This window comes from Phasianus colchicus, chromosome 27 (genome assembly GCF_987193195.1).
Source record: "Phasianus colchicus chromosome 27, bPhaCol1.hap1.1, whole genome shotgun sequence".
NCBI classification, from domain to species: domain Eukaryota; kingdom Metazoa; phylum Chordata; class Aves; order Galliformes; family Phasianidae; genus Phasianus; species Phasianus colchicus.
The window spans coordinates 2,711,786-2,729,301 of NC_143462.1; the positions used below are offsets into that span (position 1 = coordinate 2,711,786).

The 17,516-nt window shown below is 47.2% G+C and overlaps 1 protein-coding gene across 6 annotated transcripts in view; it reads left to right on the forward strand.

Annotated features, from left to right (window-relative positions):
• Positions 1–531: 531 nt before the first annotated feature.
• The window catches only part of ANK1 (ankyrin 1), a 50,309-nt gene continuing 33,324 nt past the window's right edge, over positions 532–17,516 (forward strand). For 3 of the 6 annotated variants that reach the window (XM_090125750.1, XM_090125751.1, XM_090125752.1), the window contains exon 1: positions 532–1,463. In XM_090125750.1, coding sequence (XP_089981876.1) covers positions 1,338–1,463 — 126 coding nt within the window. In that variant the 5' untranslated portion in view covers positions 532–1,337. The remainder of the gene's footprint in view (positions 1,464–17,516) is intronic. The other 3 variants (XM_090125745.1, XM_090125747.1, XM_090125746.1) reach the window with 1 other exon arrangement.

A 17,516-nucleotide genomic window follows, 5' to 3' on the forward strand; every position in this document is an offset into this window, starting at 1 on the left:
AAGTGACTGTCAGGTAGTTGCTAAGGAATTGACATTAAACCCTACTTCCCCATCTTTTGACATGAAAGGGACCTTTCTGTCTAAAATAGGATGAGCTACGCCAGAAACCTGCAGCATATGTAGGGCAGATAATGCTCCCAGTGCTCTGCCCATCGGTTTGCAGATGGGTGACATTTTTGGGGCAGAGGGAGAGGAGAGAATTGAACGGATAAAAGCGCAGACCCCAGTTTGTTCCCAGACCCCTCCTGCACTGATGCAATCTGCAGGAACAAAAATTACATCTCTGAGCTAGATCCCTGACTTCCAACCTGTGGTTTGTTTTGCTTTGGAGGGGAGGCTGCAGGTGAAATGGTCAGATGTGAATAAAGAAGGGGTGAGTGTCTCCAGGTGCCATCACCAGGGAGCCTCTGGTGATGCCTGTGGGGCAGGACCTGGGGTCTCTGGTTTTCTTTTCTGCAGCTGTGTAGTCAAGGAGCAAACTGAGCCCCTGGTTTCTGTTTCCCACTCACAGCCAAGATCCCTCCCCTCCCGTCGCTGCTCACTCAGTGAAGAGATGTGAGCAGAAAAGGATGCTGTTAAGCTGCACTTTGCTCCAACGTTTGGCACAGCCTTTGCAGCACTGACTGTTTTCTGAGCAGGGATGCTGCCTGCCTTCTAAGCAACGCGGCGATCGCCTACTGCTCCCCCTGAAAGGAGCTGGAATCACAACCAGCCGCATCGCCCGCTGCACAGAGAGTGACTGAGGGAATCGGAGAGACTGGAATATGTGCCTGCCTCAGCAGCACTGCAGTGGTAGAGCCACCGGCTGACTACATGCAGGTTACTGCTTTCAATGTATTGCTACAGGGAGAACAGAAGTCGAGATGAAATGCACCGGCCTCCTTTTCCTCTGCTCCTCTGCTGTCATCATGCATTAATTGCTGAGAGTTATTTTTCTTCCTATGGCTAGCTGCCTGCATCTCTTTTCATACTGCAGGAGAGGCAGTGAGGGAGCGAGCACAGCACAGCCTGGTGCCCTGTCCCATCAGGAGGGTTCTGCATGATGTGCCAGTGCAGTCAGGGGCTGCTGCAATGGTGCACAGAACCTCTGGAACAGCTGGATTTGGGATTATTAATGCTTTATAAAGGTGTTCTGGACTCCATCTAGCAATTAGCTGGAGACACCGTCTGTCCTTTGGGGCTTGTTGTCTGCTTTCTATCTTCCTCTCGTTACTGGTTTCACATCCATCTGGGTCGACAGCATTCGAGCTGGAAAGGGACCTTCCTGGCCAGGAACAGGAGTGCGCTGTGCAGAAAGTGCCGCTGTGAGCTCTGGAGCAGCTGCAGTCTGACCAGCCATGGCTCAAGCAGCAAAGCAGCTGAAGAAAATCAAAGACATTGAGGCTCAGGCTCTACAGGAGCAGAAAGAGAAGGAAGAATCCAATCGCAAGCGCAGAAACCGCTCTCGGGACCGGAAGAAAAAGGTCAGTGATGCTGGGGTGAGCAGCCCTATATTCAGATGTCTGTTCTTGCGGCAGTGGGTGCTGTTTGCTTTTGGAGGGGGGGAGATGATGAGGAGCACTCTGTTCCCAGTACAAATCCATGTGCACAAGGAACAGTCCCTACAAAACAGAAGACAACTTTTGGGGCCAGGAGTCTGCTGTTTATCCTGACAGTGTAGGGATGGGGGTAGAAAAAAGGAGGGTGAAGGGAGAGAGGAAGCAAAGGGTTTGTGTAAGCATCAAAGTCTCACTTAGCCCTTTTCAAAGTCCTTTCATCATATGCCAGTAATGGATTTGATCTCTGGGATAAATTTTCTGTCTTTCAGCTTCATGCAGTCTCCCAGAGACTGCAAAGGAGCAGGTGACACTTACCCCTTTTCCCAGTGAGGAGTGTTTCTAATATTCTCTCTGTGCCCTGCTTCTGCCAGGACTCTGAACCCAGGGTACAGTGACAGCAGGCCACCTGGGGAGAAGAAGCAGTTTTGTGCAGGGACCGAGTGCTCTGCTGCTGCTGCTGCTGCGTAGCACAGACGGTGTTGGTGAGGGGGATGTGGATCATCCCTCCCTGCAAAGGCATCACGCTCGCAGACAACAGGGGGTCAGAGCAAGAAAAGGTGCCTGTCCCCTCTGCCGACATCAACACGCAGGAGCCTGGGCTCTGCCTGCTGTTCTGAGCTGTAGCACCTTTCTGGAAAGCCATTGTCAGTTTTTTCTTGCTGCCAGCTCTCTGCTGAGCAGAGAGCGCGGCTAAGATTGCTTTGCTGCTGCTTGAAGATCTCTTGTTCTTCTCACAACAGGGCCTGATGTCTATGCTATACCCCAATGCAGAGAGGCTAAGAGGAATGAGGTGACACCAAGGGTAATCCAGGGTATGTGTGAGAGGAGGTTGCGATAGAGAGATGTCTTAGGGGGCTTCTCCTCTGTATTTAGCAAAAGAGTTTGAGACTTCTGTGTGTCTCCTGTGAGCAAGAGGTTTACAGCAGACTTCTGTTGCTTAGAGTGTGTCAAGGGCTGCTTCTGCACAGCCATGAGAGATGCCCTGCTGAGGAAGCAGGGCAGGCACTGCTGAGCAGCCCTCAGAGTTTTTTTCTGCCTGCCCCACTGTCAGACAGCTGCCCATTTAGGCAGTCTGGGCTAATCCTGGGCACTGGAATCCCAATTTCATTCATGCCTGTTTGGAGTGAATGCTCACCCCTTGTGAGCCTTTGAGAAAACCATCCTATTCCCTTCTGCCCCTCACTGTCAATCACGGTGTCAGTGTGTCTCCAGTGATGGACTGGGAAATCCAAAGATCTCTGTATAGTGTCTGGGCTTCTTCAGGTGGAAAGGACTAGGGGGGACCTTGTCAGCTCCTTGTGAGAGGCTTGAGTTATGCTTGCTGCCAAGACAGTGACATAAACAATGGAGATGGCAAAACTCCCCTGAATAACCCCAGGTGCTCTGATTCCCTGAGATGAAACAGATCTTGCAGCTGTAAGCATTGCAGTGCACTATTCAGGACTGTCACAGCATGGGGGGCATGGTGCAAGGTCTTCTTGGAGAATTCAGCAGGATTCTGGCACACTGCAGAGCACCTGAGCTTCAGCTTTCCCTTCCCAAGCATTATGCCCAGGGAACGAGCTTTGGGAAGGGAGGCTGGGCTGCCTCACAGCTCAGCCTATAGCCAGGGCAGACAGAGCTCCTGCTTGCCCTCCTTTTCTTCTGGGACCAAAGGTGGAGTGAGGGATGCATTTGCATGGGGCTGAGCACTGGGATGTCTGAGCAGGGCAGCTCAGGAGGGCTCCGTGTTTGCAGAGAACAGTGAATTTGGAGAGAGCAGCAGACAGATAAGTCTGTAGACAGCTGCTTGTCACTGGGTCTGGGGCCTTTTAACTACCACACTGGCAAGTCAAACATTGCTTTCTTCAGTGATAACTGCTTACTGTGTGCAGCTCACAGCTTTTCCCTGCAGGGCCTTTTCCTCTTCTTTACAGAGCAGTTTGTCTCTTATGCTATCAGAAAGCAGTTAAGGAGTTCTAATCTGAACCAGGAGATTTTGCTATAGGAAAAGTCCTCTCTTCTTATCCCTTGCTTCCCACTGCCTGAGTGTCTGCAGTGGTGGCAGTTTATTGCACAAGTCTCTGTTGGCACCACAGCAAGGGCTACCAGAACATTTTGGAGTTTCTCATTCTGTTTTGCAGCAGCAGCTGAGGGGGTCTCCATGTTAGCTTGGGTGCCTGGCTGGTGCCTTGGAAGTCTGCATGCAGCTTACCATATATCCATACAGAAGGCCTCTCTGTCAAAATACTCACACTGTCCATCAGTGTGGATTGAAAACATTGTTACTGGATCCTTCTACTTCTCCGTATGTGAAGAAGTAGAAGCTTTTTGTCTCTTGCTCTATATGCAAACACAGGCTCCTGTGGGCAGAGACTGCCCTGTGTTTGCACAGTGCTGTATGTTTGTCTTGGTCTATATCTGAGCCCACTGCTGCAATTCACTTTATTGGTGTCAATAGCAGAGGGACAACCAGTCATCCTCAGAGGTGCTAACAAAGCAATGGAGATAGCCAGAGTAAGAGATGATAGTCACAGAACAAGCTTCTTCTAATTCCATGCAAGCTGATGCTATCCATGTCTTGGGGCACGAGTGGTTTGCATTCTGCAGCATTTCCAGCCATTGTTGTGTTGTTATGTATGCTGTGTGTTCTGTGATACATCCTCTCACTACGTTCACAGTAAGTTTTGCTTGGGCTCTAGAGAACAGAGCCCAGCGCCTGTACTGCTGCCTCTATTTTGTTTGCTTTGAACAAGGAGAATCAAGCCACTTATTTTCTCTTTTCACTGCTGCCTATTTCCTTTGACTTGCAATTGCCCAAGGTTAGGACAGTCTCTCAGTCTGAATTTGTACAATATCTCACACAATACAGTCTTGAATGCTAAAGGAAAATGTTTCCTAATGAGAAACTTTTAGCATAAAACTTCTGGCTGTTTTCCTAGTTGCTCATTTCCAGGAAACAGAACAGACTAGTTTGAAGGCGTATGTCTCCCTGCTATCAGATAGCAACCCGTGCTTGGTGCAGAATTTCCTCTACGTGCTGCAGCAGGAAATACTTCAGTGCTCATTACCTTATACTCAAATACATCACAGAAGGAGTCAGAAGAAACTCCACTGTTATCTTCTGCCTGAAGTGTGCAGTGGAAGCGAGGAGGGGCACAGAGTATCAGGGCAACCAAAGCCTTTGAGAGCCAAGGAAGTACCACTGTGAATGTAACTAGGGTAGTGTGTAGGCAAAGAACTAGTGTGTGTTTCTAGGAATGGGCTCAGCCATTGGCCATCTAGCTATTATCTAGGCTTAGAAAAGGACTTTGCAATTGCAGTGTCACCTTAAATCTTTCTGTGTGTTGTCTGTGTGCTGGGTTCAAGGCAGCAGTGCAGGGATGAATCTTTTCTGCTATAAGTGTCCAAGGTGTAAAGCTGGGAAACTGTTTTGTATACACAGCTGCTGATAGACTGGGGCAAAACTGAGCTCCTTTAAGGTGATCCAATGCACCGACTGATGTCGCAGTGGTGGAGGATTTACATCCCCGCCTCTGTCTGCCGAGTGAGCCAACAAGGAATTGATTTGTGTGACAAGAAGGTAACTGTGACCCTCTGAGCACTGTCAAGGTTGTTGGGGAAGCAAGTCCTGTCAGGATCTGGGGAGGATTACATCAGCCGCCTGCACTGTGAGGAGATTCAGACTTTGTAAAAGCGTAATAAATATTTAGTTTGTGTTTCAGGCTGGCTTGGGAAGTATGGGGGCTGTGTGTGATGACAGCTTCCTCTGATGCTGTTTATCTGACCTGCCACTGGAGTGCTGTGCGGATGGAAAAGCTGTCAGGATTAGAGAAAGCATCAGCGCTGTGCTGAGCTCTGTGAGCACCCACTGAGGCCTCCCCTCAAACCCCCTGTGTCTCTGTTTCTTTCTGGTGTGGAGTCAGAAGGTAGAGGAGACTCTTTCAAACTTACTTTTGACTAAACTCTGTCAAATTTCACTTGCTGCCACTCACAACCACCCTCTAGCATTTCTTCCATTAGGTTGTAACGCAGTGTGCGCTGGTTATAATGGGAGCATCTGTCCTCCTAACATTTGGATTTTCTTTCCAGTGATGACATTAAGCATGGGGGAGGGCTGGCAGAGGGCAGGGAGTGGCATATTTATGTGCAGAAATCAAAATGGCAGTGCAGAAATCAGACTTCTCTCCGTGCTCCTGCACAGCAGAGAGGTTACAGGAGCTTGTGGCTGAGCACGTGACGTTGCAATGGGCGCAGCCCAAGAGATCCTTCAGATGGCCCACTTAGAAAAATCAGAACACATATTCAGTAGCAGCTCCTTTTACTTTTCTCACTGTCCACCTTGGCTCTTGGTGGATGTGGTGTCCAGATAGCCTGATCTCTCAGGTAAATGGAGCTAATGTATAATGGACCGTGTTTGATTGCTTTCCCAAATTGCGCACAAAAACTCAAGTCAGTTGTAAGTGAAGAACATCATGTACACTGCTGAGCTAGCAAGGCATTTCAGAGCCTGTGCATCTGTCCTTTCCTGACATTTCCAGACAAGGAACTGCAGCGCCGGTGATGGGAGGGGGAGTGGCTGGCGTGTAAAACATGAGCTGAATGTAGGCATCTGGAAGGAAAGGATGGGAGGTCGGAGCAGCCCCTGCTGCTGCAGGCACGCATCAGTGGGGGGAGGAGGCACACAGCTAAAGCTGGTGCCATTCCACACTGCTGCTTTGCAGGTTATTAAATTATTCAGGTAATAACGGTATCCATGTATGCTTGGTGAAACCCTCCAGATATCAAGATACTGGGACGAGGCAAGCAACATTTTAAACCTTGCAGCATTCCAAAATCGATTTCTGGTGCAAGGTCTTTTAACTGCGCCCTGTCCTCTGTACCTGGTCCCCTGTGCAGTGCGGAGCATCCCAAGGGTCTGCCCAAGCAGAGCAATTCCTATGTGCAGGGGATGAGGCCAAGGGTGGTGCCTCCTGTGACAGACCTGAGCTTGGCAGCACGTGCAGCTCGCTTTGTTCATAAGAAGCTGCTTCTATTGTGCTGCAGCTGAGGTACAGCAGGCTAGATTTGAGCTCAAAGGAAAGCAGCTTTACAGAGAGCTAAAATTAGAAGTTTGGTCTGAATTATGCTAATTCATTTTAATTGCCTAAGTATGTCAGTGTTCTTCAGAAATGTACAGTCACTTCGCTGGTCTGGGAAGATGCAGCATCACTGGAGGCATGATGAAAGGATGGGTCAAGGATTGCAGAGATTTCTGGGTTCTCTGCCCTACTTCTATCTCTGTAGCAACCATCACCTCCAGCTCTCAGAATGCCATGAGGGTGGGTTCTGAAAACACTGCCCCTGGACTGGATAGTGTCATTCAAACCTGAGGTGTGCAGAGGGCATCCTCCTGGTCACGGGGAGATTTCTGACATCTCTCTATAAAGGAACAGTTCCACACAGCAGAACTATCTGAAAATTCACATTTCCTTTCACAGATGAACTGTGTCATGATTTGAGCCACAGTGCTGCAAACAGCAGCAAAATCCAAGCTCCCTTCCTATTTGCAAACCAAATTTTGCTGAGTGGCTGAAACACTAAGCCAGAGCCTTACAGTTCTGTGTAGGGCTGCAAATATAGGGGACTGTGTTAAATCTAGGACTTCGGAATGTTGCAGTGAGAAATCTACAGCAGAAACAAAAGTAGCAGGTATTCACCAAAGTGTCTTGGGGAGGCGGAGGGAGAGAATGCAGCAGCAGGAGAGCATTCAGAAAACAGATGAGGCTTCTATATTTATGCAGCGATGAGGGAAGAGGGAGAGAGTGTGTGCATGTCTGTCTGTCTGTATGTCTGTCTGTTCAGGTCACTGAGAAGCCTCTTATTTAAGCAAAAAAGTACTGCAGCAAAACACCAAATAGAAGTGATGGTTCCAGCCCTCTACTGTTATGTGGTAATGGGACTTTTCAGGTTCTGTAGGGTGTGCTCATATGTGTATGTTGGACCTCTGCTATGGGAAATGCAGAGAACACAGTGCTTAAAGCCTCTGCAGAGTATAAACTACGTTTATACTTAAACTACTTGAAGATACTTTGAACTATGTTATATCTTCAGCTCATCTGGTGGTCACTGCAAAGGAATAGTAAACACATTTCTACTTTTTTTTACAGTGATGTTTGTTCAGAAAACAAAAGATTCTAAACAGTCTACAGGAAAACTTTTGCGTGTTCAGAGTCCATTTAGTTCTGTCCTGATGCCATGCCTGGAAGGGGAGCTCTGTGTCTTTCCCAGGACTTGCTGATTACAAAGCAAAGAATAAGATAAATGCAGTGAGGTGGGTGAGACAGACAGGTGTGGGGTGAGCTGAGGACAGTTTCAGCTTTGACAATGCATTTCCTACTTGCACTGAGCATCTCTGAACAGAAGCTGGACAGGAATTGCCCCCATCTGTGGATGATCCCCATGCAGGGTCTCCAAACCTTGGGTGAGTGTGGTGGGAAGTGTTGCACTGGGTTTTCCAAGCATTTGACTTTTCCATCTCCAAACACGTTGCGGTTAAACTCGATGTCTTCTGTCCCCAGCTGCAGGCACTGCTTCTCATGCAAAGCACTGTGTCTTAGCATGCTCCACACTGCTCTACTTGGAGAGATCTGCTCTACTGAGCAGCAGATGCTATTCCACAGCCCAGCTCTGCGTTGTCAGTTAAAGCGTAGTTGCTCTGAATGGTACTCGGAAACTTCAGAATCTCTTGTGCAAGAAGAGCAGGGCTGTTTTGGGCTGTACCTTCCTCTCACTGTCAGAGCTTTAGGCAGAGACCATGCGCCAGCTAAACTTGCTCTTTCAGTCTTCTGAATGGGGAGGGGAGAGTGTGAAAGGTGTCCTCCTTTGGTCTGCCTGAGAATCAGCTCTGCTTTGTTGATGACTGGCGTGAGCTTTCACTGGATGCTGCAATTACATGCCTTTTCCATTTCTAGGTTCTTACTCTGATATTTGAATCAATAATGTTTTGCTGTAAATTGTTTCCATGGTTTTTGTTATAGGAGTAAATAGGCTGTTCTTAAATAAGATGCTGAACTTCAGTCATTCCATTCCCTGTCCTTGCAAGTCTCTGCATGGATCTCCTTTTCAGCTGCTTCTCTCTGCTCCTCATTTGCCTTGTGGTGGATGAAAGAACTCAGGCTGGTGATGAGCTTGAGGAGTGGTGGTGTTGGGATGGGAAATGTGCCGGAGAGCCCTCAGTAAGGGAAGACTTATCTAACTGGCTTGCTATGCTGTACTTGTTTTCCCTTCAGTGGGGACGGCTACGGTTCTGTTTCTCATCTTAAATGCTGAAATAGAAAATATATCTGTGGGCCACTGTCTTTCTCATGACAATATTTCAGCTCTTGGGCAAGAGATGCCTTCATAGGGTCTATATTTGTCCTGCAGGCTATGATTTTCTAATCTTTTCCCTTCTTCAGCTCTTTTCCTGGCAGGATTAGCTCAGCTCGCTAGATTTGGTCCAAGCAGAAATTGCTCAGTGAAGCATGGCATGGCAGCTCTCTTCACACACAGGTTGGCCATGCATTGATGCACAAGAACGTGTTCCTGTTAAAAAAACAACGTGATGGCCAGCAGGCTGATCCCTATCTGCACATAGCAGGAAAAATGCTTCCCGTCAAGCCTGCTGCAGTGCTAAGGTTGCAGTAAAAGGAGCTACAGTATCACAAGACAGAAGTATAAAATATCTGCTACCCATCAGTTCTGTATCAGCACAACTCCTGCACATAACTTGTTGAACTCATCCCCATCAATAGGGTCAACAGGGAGAAATGCATCTCAGACCAGCCAGCAACCAGTGCACAACTGCAGTAGTGAAGCTCTTCCTTTATAGAGCTGGGAAATCAAGTCTGCATTGGAAAGGGGCACTGCATGTTGGGTACTGTAGTCTGCAGACTTTTTCCCTGAAGAAGAGGTGTGTTTTTACACATTGTGCTGCAAATAAATGCAACGCTGTACACAGAAGACAAAGGAAGGAGGCTCAGAAATATCACACTGTAGTTTGTTCTTGACAGAAAGAATCCATTGCGACCTATTGGGATAAAGAAAGGAGCTCAGCATCCTCAGAACTGCCTTTGAAGTTCTTGTGAGATTTCAGGGGAAACAATCAAGCAATCAAACAAAAAAAAAAAACCCAAACAACCCAAAGAAAGTAATGTGCTTTTTGTACTTTTTCTGGAGCTGCAACCACTACGGTTAGCTCCCACTCCTTCAGCTGTCTGCTCTGTGCTGCCAACTGCTGAGCCCTGCCAGCAGGTTGTGGGGAGAACGTGAGGGTGTAAGGCTAAAAGTACGTCAAAAACATGCTCTAATCATGTTCATGTTTACATTAAGAGAGATGGACGGCATGCCAGCGATGTGATTATGAGCTGCCAGGAAACAGCAGAGATTCAGGGAGTCTTTTTGGGTGCTGAACCATGAAAACAAGGACCTAATTTTGACTATGGTTCTGAAGGTCAGCATGAGCAAACACACATACAAACAAGTTGTTTGGAAGATGCTTCTGAAGAGGTACTATAGATTGCAAAAAAGGTAAGAGAAGAGACTACAGAGCTGGGGGCTTCCAGCTGCAGCTGTGGAGTAGGAGGTCATTGAAATGAATGTGCTGGGAATGGCAGAGTGCAGGACATAGACATTATTTCTGTAGGAGACCACTTTGGGTATTTGCTTTTCACGATGTAAAGCATATTCTGTTAGAAGTCTGGCATAAAACCCCTTCAAATAAATGAAATCTTCCTTTTTGCCCTCACATTTCAGGGCTCCTTGGCTTGCATTGGACCACCACAATCTGGGAGCCCACCAAGGGTACATCGGGATGCAGGGGATGGTGTCTCACATTTTCTGTTACTGACAACAAAGCCTCAGGGAACTGTAGTGCTAAATGCTACTAGAGTATGCATCTTTGAAGGTATGCAGTTGTGCAGTGCTTTTTGAGCTTAGAGATGCCCTTTCAAGGCAGGGGATCTCTGTGAGCTCCTGGAGAAGGGATCAAGCAGCCTGCTTGTCCTGTGTTTTCCTTGTTTGTCATTGGGAATTGCTTCCTACTTCTCTGCCTATGATGTGACAGGAGATGGGGACAGTATTAAGCTGCATGTTGCTTGGCTCCACTGATGTTCTGACGCTGCAGCAGCCTTTTCCAGGCTCCTCATTAACTGCTCTGTGGCCAGTGCTGTTCTGGTGCTCAGCTCCCAGCACTCGCTGCCAGTGCTGATAAACTGGAGTAACAGCATCTTATTTTTGAATTATTTAGGGCAGATTTTTTATTAATAACTCAAATTACCCTGTGAAACAGCAGCTTGTCTGATGTTAAATATTAAACTCTGCTAAGTGTGTGAGCCGGGGCAGAGAGCAGCACGCTGTGACTGCTCTAGCAGTGGATGGCCACGGTGCCCTCCATCATGCATTAATCCCTGCTCCTCAGAGAGCCTCCATCTCTAGGGCAGCCAGATGCACCCCACACAGCTCCCCAGCTTCTGAATTGCATTTTGCATGCTTTAAACAGATCAGCACATCAAAGGCTGGCGGAGCCTCTCTCTGGCGTTTCCATGGCAGCAGCAGCTGAGAGGATTCGGATGTTTCTGGGGTGGGATGGTGCTGTTGGGTGCATGGGGCAGAGGGGACTGCTGACCACAGCCGGCATCCTCATAGATCCGCCCAGTGCAAGAGGCTCGTCTCCCCACTTTGGGGTGCTGTGATGCAGATCTCTGCCTCTGGACTGCCCACCTCAGCTTCCTCTGGTCTGGGAGAGAAGGATGCTGCGCTGCACAGCAAGTAGGTCAGCTGAGTTATAGCCTCAGAATTGCTTGCTGGTTGGTGCGACGAAGGAAAGCAGGTCATTTCAGTTGCCATTCCTGCTCCTTGTGCTGCTGCATCCTTTGGGAGATGATGAGGTGGTAGAGATAATGCTGTCACATGGTTTGTGGTGGGTATGGCATCATCGCAAGTTTCTCTGCAATCAGCTGAATTCCAAACTCATGTGCATCAAAAGATGCGTTCTATTTCCATTGCCTCCAGGAGCACAGCAGTCTCTGCTTCTGCTAGGCTAGACTAGACTCCCTAGAGCGACTGAGGACACTGTGTTCCTACATGGGCATTCCAACTGATGCTCTGTATTTCGTCTATATCTCCAAAATAATGCTCTTTGAGTGCAAAAGCACTTTGCGTTCAGAGGGAAAGATAAAACCCACAAGTCACAAGATTTTTCCTTTTCTTGCTGCTCGTATCAGCTATGCATGCTCAGACCATCTTGCCTTCATCTCTAGAGTAAGGCATTCAGTTTTGGACACTCTCTCTCTCACTTTATTTGATTGATTAGCCTCAATCCCTATTATATTATATTATATTACATAGCGTTATCTTGCATTCTGATATCATATTTAGTAAATTAACTTTCCTCCTCAGATCTGTTCTGTTTTTAGGCCCATCTCCTGTCTCCTTACCCTTCCCCCTTTGTCCCCTTTCCCCTTTCCTGGTGCGTGGGTCTGTGGGTCCCCCCGCCCCATTAATCACAGCTGGACCAAACCAACCTGTAAACTGTCAGCACCCTCCCACCTCTTCTGGGCTGGTGGTCCTGTGGGCCTGCTGTCCCCCTATCATGGGCACAGATAGATCTAGAGATCTAGAGATAACTTTCCAACAGTGAATGCACCACATCTCCCACGTGGTAGCTGACAGAGCTTTCAGGGGCAAAGTTCTATTGCTGAGGTCAGAGAAGAGTGCTGATACTGCAGGTGTTCAGTGAAAGATGTCCACTGGGAGAAATAAAATAGTTGATCTCCTTCAAGTTTCGAACAATGGTGAGACTCTCATTGGCTCTGCTAGGTCAGTAGAGCTCTATCTTCACTCTTATTCTACAGAATTGCTCCCTTCCCAAAGTCATGTACAAATGACTATTTCTGGGACTCCTGTCATCCAGAAGCATCTTATGTAATTGAATTAGACTGTAGGAAAAGACACTGTGAGATGAAGTCATCCTAAATGCTGATCAGTGAGAACAGGGCTGTGGGCATACAACAGAGGTGTGCATGTCTCTTCTGAATCATTCATTAATTATCCTTAAAGGGAACCCATGAGGTTCAAGATTTCAAGTGGATTTTTTGCAGGTCTGCCAAACTGTTCTTCAGAGCATGGCAGTAACTGGAGAACAACTGGCTGTTGTACTGTGAGCAGCACAGTGGTGTGAGCCACTGTTCTTGCTGTAATGTTCATATCATGTTGTGCAGGCATGCCAAGGATGCTCAGGAAATAGATGAATCAATGGTATCTGAAATAGTCATGCCCACAAGATGCACAGTCATCAGAACATGAGTGGAAAAGAATCCAAGGAAGCATTTGGCCTCTTTGCTTGCTCAGCAAGGTGATCAGCAAAAGCACATGTTTCTAAGTTCTGGGATTCTGGTAAGGAGTAGGAAGCACTTCTCAAATAGGTTTTGTTCTGGGGTCTCCTCTGCACTGGCATTGCAAGCTGATGGGGACCACCTATATAGGACACCTATATAGGGCAGCTCTGTGCCAGGATGAGCATGCTGATGTTGTCACAGTCCCTCTGGACAGCATCTGTCGAAAAAAGAGGAGTAACCTTGTGAGTGCAGAGTTTGCTGTTGATGGTACATGAAGCTCTGAGCTCCAAGGAGAAGAATTAGCATTGTTGGGTTTTTTTTTTCTTTCTGCATGGGAGCCAGAAAAGCAGGGGCAAATCCTGTTCTGTGAGCTTCTGCAGTATGAATATTCACTATCATCTCAATGGTTTTCCATTGAACAATCCCCAGGACTAAATATGAGCAACAAACCAATTTTAATAGTACTGTATAGTTTTCACAAACATTCTTGGCAATGCCAAGATTTTGTTGATGATGGCATAACCCAGTCAATATTTCTCATCCACGTCCCAGGAGGAGAGTGTCTCACAACCTCAATCAATCAGAGGTATGAAGAGGATGGAGGTTTCCCATGACTTCTTTATCTGTGATTGTGCCTTGATTCTGTAACTACTCCTTATGCTAACCTGCAGCACAGCACTGTCACACCACAGATGTTCCTGTAAATGGCTGTGCTGCACTTGCAGTGCCACCAAGTCTCTTGTCAACCCTCATTTTGTTATTTTTGCCCAGCTGCAATCCATGACTATTCAGAGGAAAAAGCTGTGCAAGTTGCAGCTGACTGTGGCATGAATATTGATTGGAATTATTTTAATTTTTGGTGCAAAGCTTCCTGCCTTGCTATTGATATTTGAGCCTTTCATCAAACTCTAGAGAATTTCTGTGTCAAATCACAGGTGTACAGCTTGTTTTGCTTATTGCTCTGAATATCAAAATAACTCCCTCTGAGCTCTGTGCAGAACTCCTGACACCTGTCGGACTGCTGCAAAGCTGGTGACAGGATTGCATACACCACAAAGCGCTGATTGAAGGCTTTTCTTGCCGGTACAAACTCAGAAGAAAATAATTTGAGAAATAAAAATAGAAAAGGTTTACAGAAATGGTTTCTAAGTTCTGTTCAATTGCTCGAAGCGACCTGATCGAACAGGAGGATCTTGGTGGGACCATGGCATTTAGGTACACTGCAGACCTCAAAGACCAGGTGGCTGCTGAGAGTAAAGGTACAGCAATGTTTGATGCTTAGCAGCAGAGTCAGAAATTTCTTGCCAAAAGGAGCAGAGTGCATCTTGCCAGGTGGGGACTGTGCATTCATCTGCTCTCACAGGATGTCAGTCTGCACTGCCTCCAGGCATGCATTACAGCTCAGTGCTGGATGTTTCTCCATCTTGAGATCCCCAAATAGGCATAATAACATTTGGGAATCTCGGTGGATCTGGAATCTTGCTGTTTCAGCAGAATCACTGGATTCAATAGGATCAATAGCTGGGTTTAATTAGCAGCACCTTGATAAGGGTCTCCTTCTGTCTTTCAGATTGGTACTCGCCTGAGTGAAAGCAGAAACTTGTACCTAAAGCAGTAATTAAGAAGTGATTTGCCCTTGGCCCACATTATGGGCATAATGCCAAGCTGATTTCCCAGGGCTGTTTTCTTCCGATTCAGGCTGAGTTAGGTGATACTCTTTGCTCTCAGAACTGCTTGGCCTCTAGCAGAGGGGAAAGAAATGTAAAACAAAAAACAAAACAACAGTAGTTGTTAATCTTGTGGGCAAGATGTCTTCTGGTCCAATGGATGGGGAGCTAATGCAGAGGCTGCTGAGCATTTTCTATCTGTCTGTGCAGCCAGGACAGCATAGAGCTAAGCTGTAGCATAGGCAAGAGTCCATGGATATTGCTTTTATGTGAGAATTCTGCACTTCTTTCATGTCTGCACTCTGTGAATCTGAGTCTCTGAGATTTTTGTGCATGAATGAGCCTAAGACGAATTGGTGTGATAACGTTTTCAGCTGCGTTGCCTGGCTCATCCAAATGAGGAGCAAAAAGAACATCTTATGGCTCATATCATAAAATGTCAAAGGGGCACGCACAGTGAAGCCTTCTGTTTGATCAGTGTCGATGTAGTGAGGGGTAAGAGCTGCCCAACTTTCTGATTTCAAGCTAAGACTTTCTTCTAAGAACTGAACAGTGGTGATGCTGATAGCAGGCAGTTTTCTCTTGGAGTAAAAGAGCGGGCTGCTCTTTTCAATTTGCATTTCTGGATTTCCTTTGTGAATTCCACAGCTCAAACAGTTCTGAACTTATGGAAAGCCACGAAAGATTTATTTGATCCAGGGGTACAATGGGAAGAGATTATCTATACTTATCCGCTGCTCAGCTTTGCAAATGCAGTCCAGTGGTTTTCTTGCAAGTTTTAATCTGTCTCGTGCTTCTGGGTGCAGGTTTTTAGACTGATTTCAGGACAAGTATCTTCTCCTTTTCTCTCTCTCTCACACACACAAGAGGATGGGGAGGCAACCAGCATAACAACACGGCCTGGAAGATGTGCGCAAAGCAAATCTTTGTTCCCCTTCCATCACATAACAGTGCAGAGCTCCTGCTCTGACAGAAAGCAGAAGAGCAAGTGTCAGTGTGGCCCCTTCCATGCCCTTCCTCTGGCTCATGGCTGATGATTCCAGCACTTTGTAAGCCGAGGAATTGACATTAGAGAGGGGAGGCACCAGCAGATCCCACTGACTTTCTGTGAAATGACAGATGCCAGAAACAACAAATGCCACGGGAAAGCAAGCTTGCTATGCTCAGAGAACTGCCTGCTCCTAGCATCAGAGTGCCTGGCTCAGCACTGCAGAGTGCTGTTATCTGCTTATTTATGCCTGCATCATGGCTATTCTCTCCTAGCAAGAGGAAGCAGCCTGACAGCAGCACTGGTTTTCATTGCAACTCTCTCCTTGCATGAAGCTCAGTATCTTCCATTACCCACAGCTGGGCAGCAGCAACAGAATCGCTAAGGATTTAAATTATTCATCTTTTGTGCCTGACTCAGCCTTAAAATTGCATTCATGTTTCCTAAGATAACAGCTTGTTGACCAGAGGAGCCAGGGATCTGGCTGCTCTTCGGAGCCTCAGCAGGTGACTGGAACACAGGGACTGTTGTCCTCAGTAAGCAGAAAGAGGATGTGCTGGATAAAACAAACCCTGCTGCACCCTTGTCCTTGCTCCAGGAGGCTGCAGCAAGGGCTTGGAAGAGCAGCTTCCCTTCAGTGACTTCAGCCCTAGGACCTGTCCTAGCATTGCTTCTCAAGCTGCTGAATGCAGGAAAGGATGTACATCATTCTCTGAGCAAAAGCACCATGCTGTTTCCTCAAAGAACTGAAGCCCACTGTTAAAGAGAGGTATTTACTCTTCCCCAAGGCAATGTGTTTGAGGTACTCTGCTTCATGCACTCTCCATTCCCTTAAATGAAAGGAAAATAACAGCTGAGAAGGGACTGGCAGCAGCCTGTGGTGCCCGGAGATCCCTTCTCTGATTACATGGAAGATAACAAGGCAGAGAAAGGAGCCTTGCATTCTTTCACAGTTACATCATAGTGCAGCTGAAGATCTTCTCCAGAGGCTCTCAGGAAAGGTCAGAGGCAGGACTCCGTATCTCAAAAAAAACCCCAAAACTTTTTGTAGCTGTAGGAGTAGTTTTCTTCAGGGACCCCCTCTTCCTCCTAACAGCTCGCAGTTCACTTCCCCCTGTCCCACCTCTGTCTGCAGTTGGTGCTGGAGTTCAATCTCAGGTGTAAACCTGTACTGCCGTGGCACTGAGGCACTAGGACTGCTGTGTGCTGTCACAGGACGGTAGGAGAAACTGTTTTTCCCTTGTATGATAGATGTTAGAGCATCTGGGGAACAGTGCTATGACAATATCAGAGCCCTGGCTGGCAAAAATCTCCTTGAAGTCCTTGGGGCTGCACACAGGGGCACAAGAGAGCTGACAGCAATTATTCGCTGTTTCTCCTGGATGCTTTTTCTCGACGCTGGTTTGCACTTTCTAACAGAATGTTTCTACTGCGTCCACTGAAATCTCTTCCCTTTTCAGAGCTCAGATTTAGCTCTGTGTTAGCCTAACTGATGCAATGTGATGCTGACTTGTGCAGCCTCAGAGGCCTTTAAGGAGATGTTCACATAGGTGTACTGTGTGGTACTGTGTAAAATCCCAGGGACTGAGCAATCCAGCCAATCTCAGTTCATGCTCTGAAAACAGGTAAGTGTTAAAGCATTGCCTGAGACTTTTGAAATGCTTTCATGGAAATGAAAGGAACTCTTGGCAGCAGAACCTGCAGAAAGTTTGCATTATGCTGAGCCAGTAGCTCTGGATAGACTCATAGCCCTGGCTGGTAGGGTTCTATCTTCAGAAGACTCGTATTTGCATTCATGATACGCAGTTACACAGGGAAAAAAACCAGCAGGATCTGAGACATGGCCGATGTTGCCTGGAGGTTCAGAGCAGCAAAACATTTTAGAGCAAATGCAGTGTGCCAGGCAGCAGCTACATTGCTCATCCTTCTGATAATTAACATCTGAGCTCTGCCTCAATGGGAGGAGGAGTTTATTATAGGTCAAACG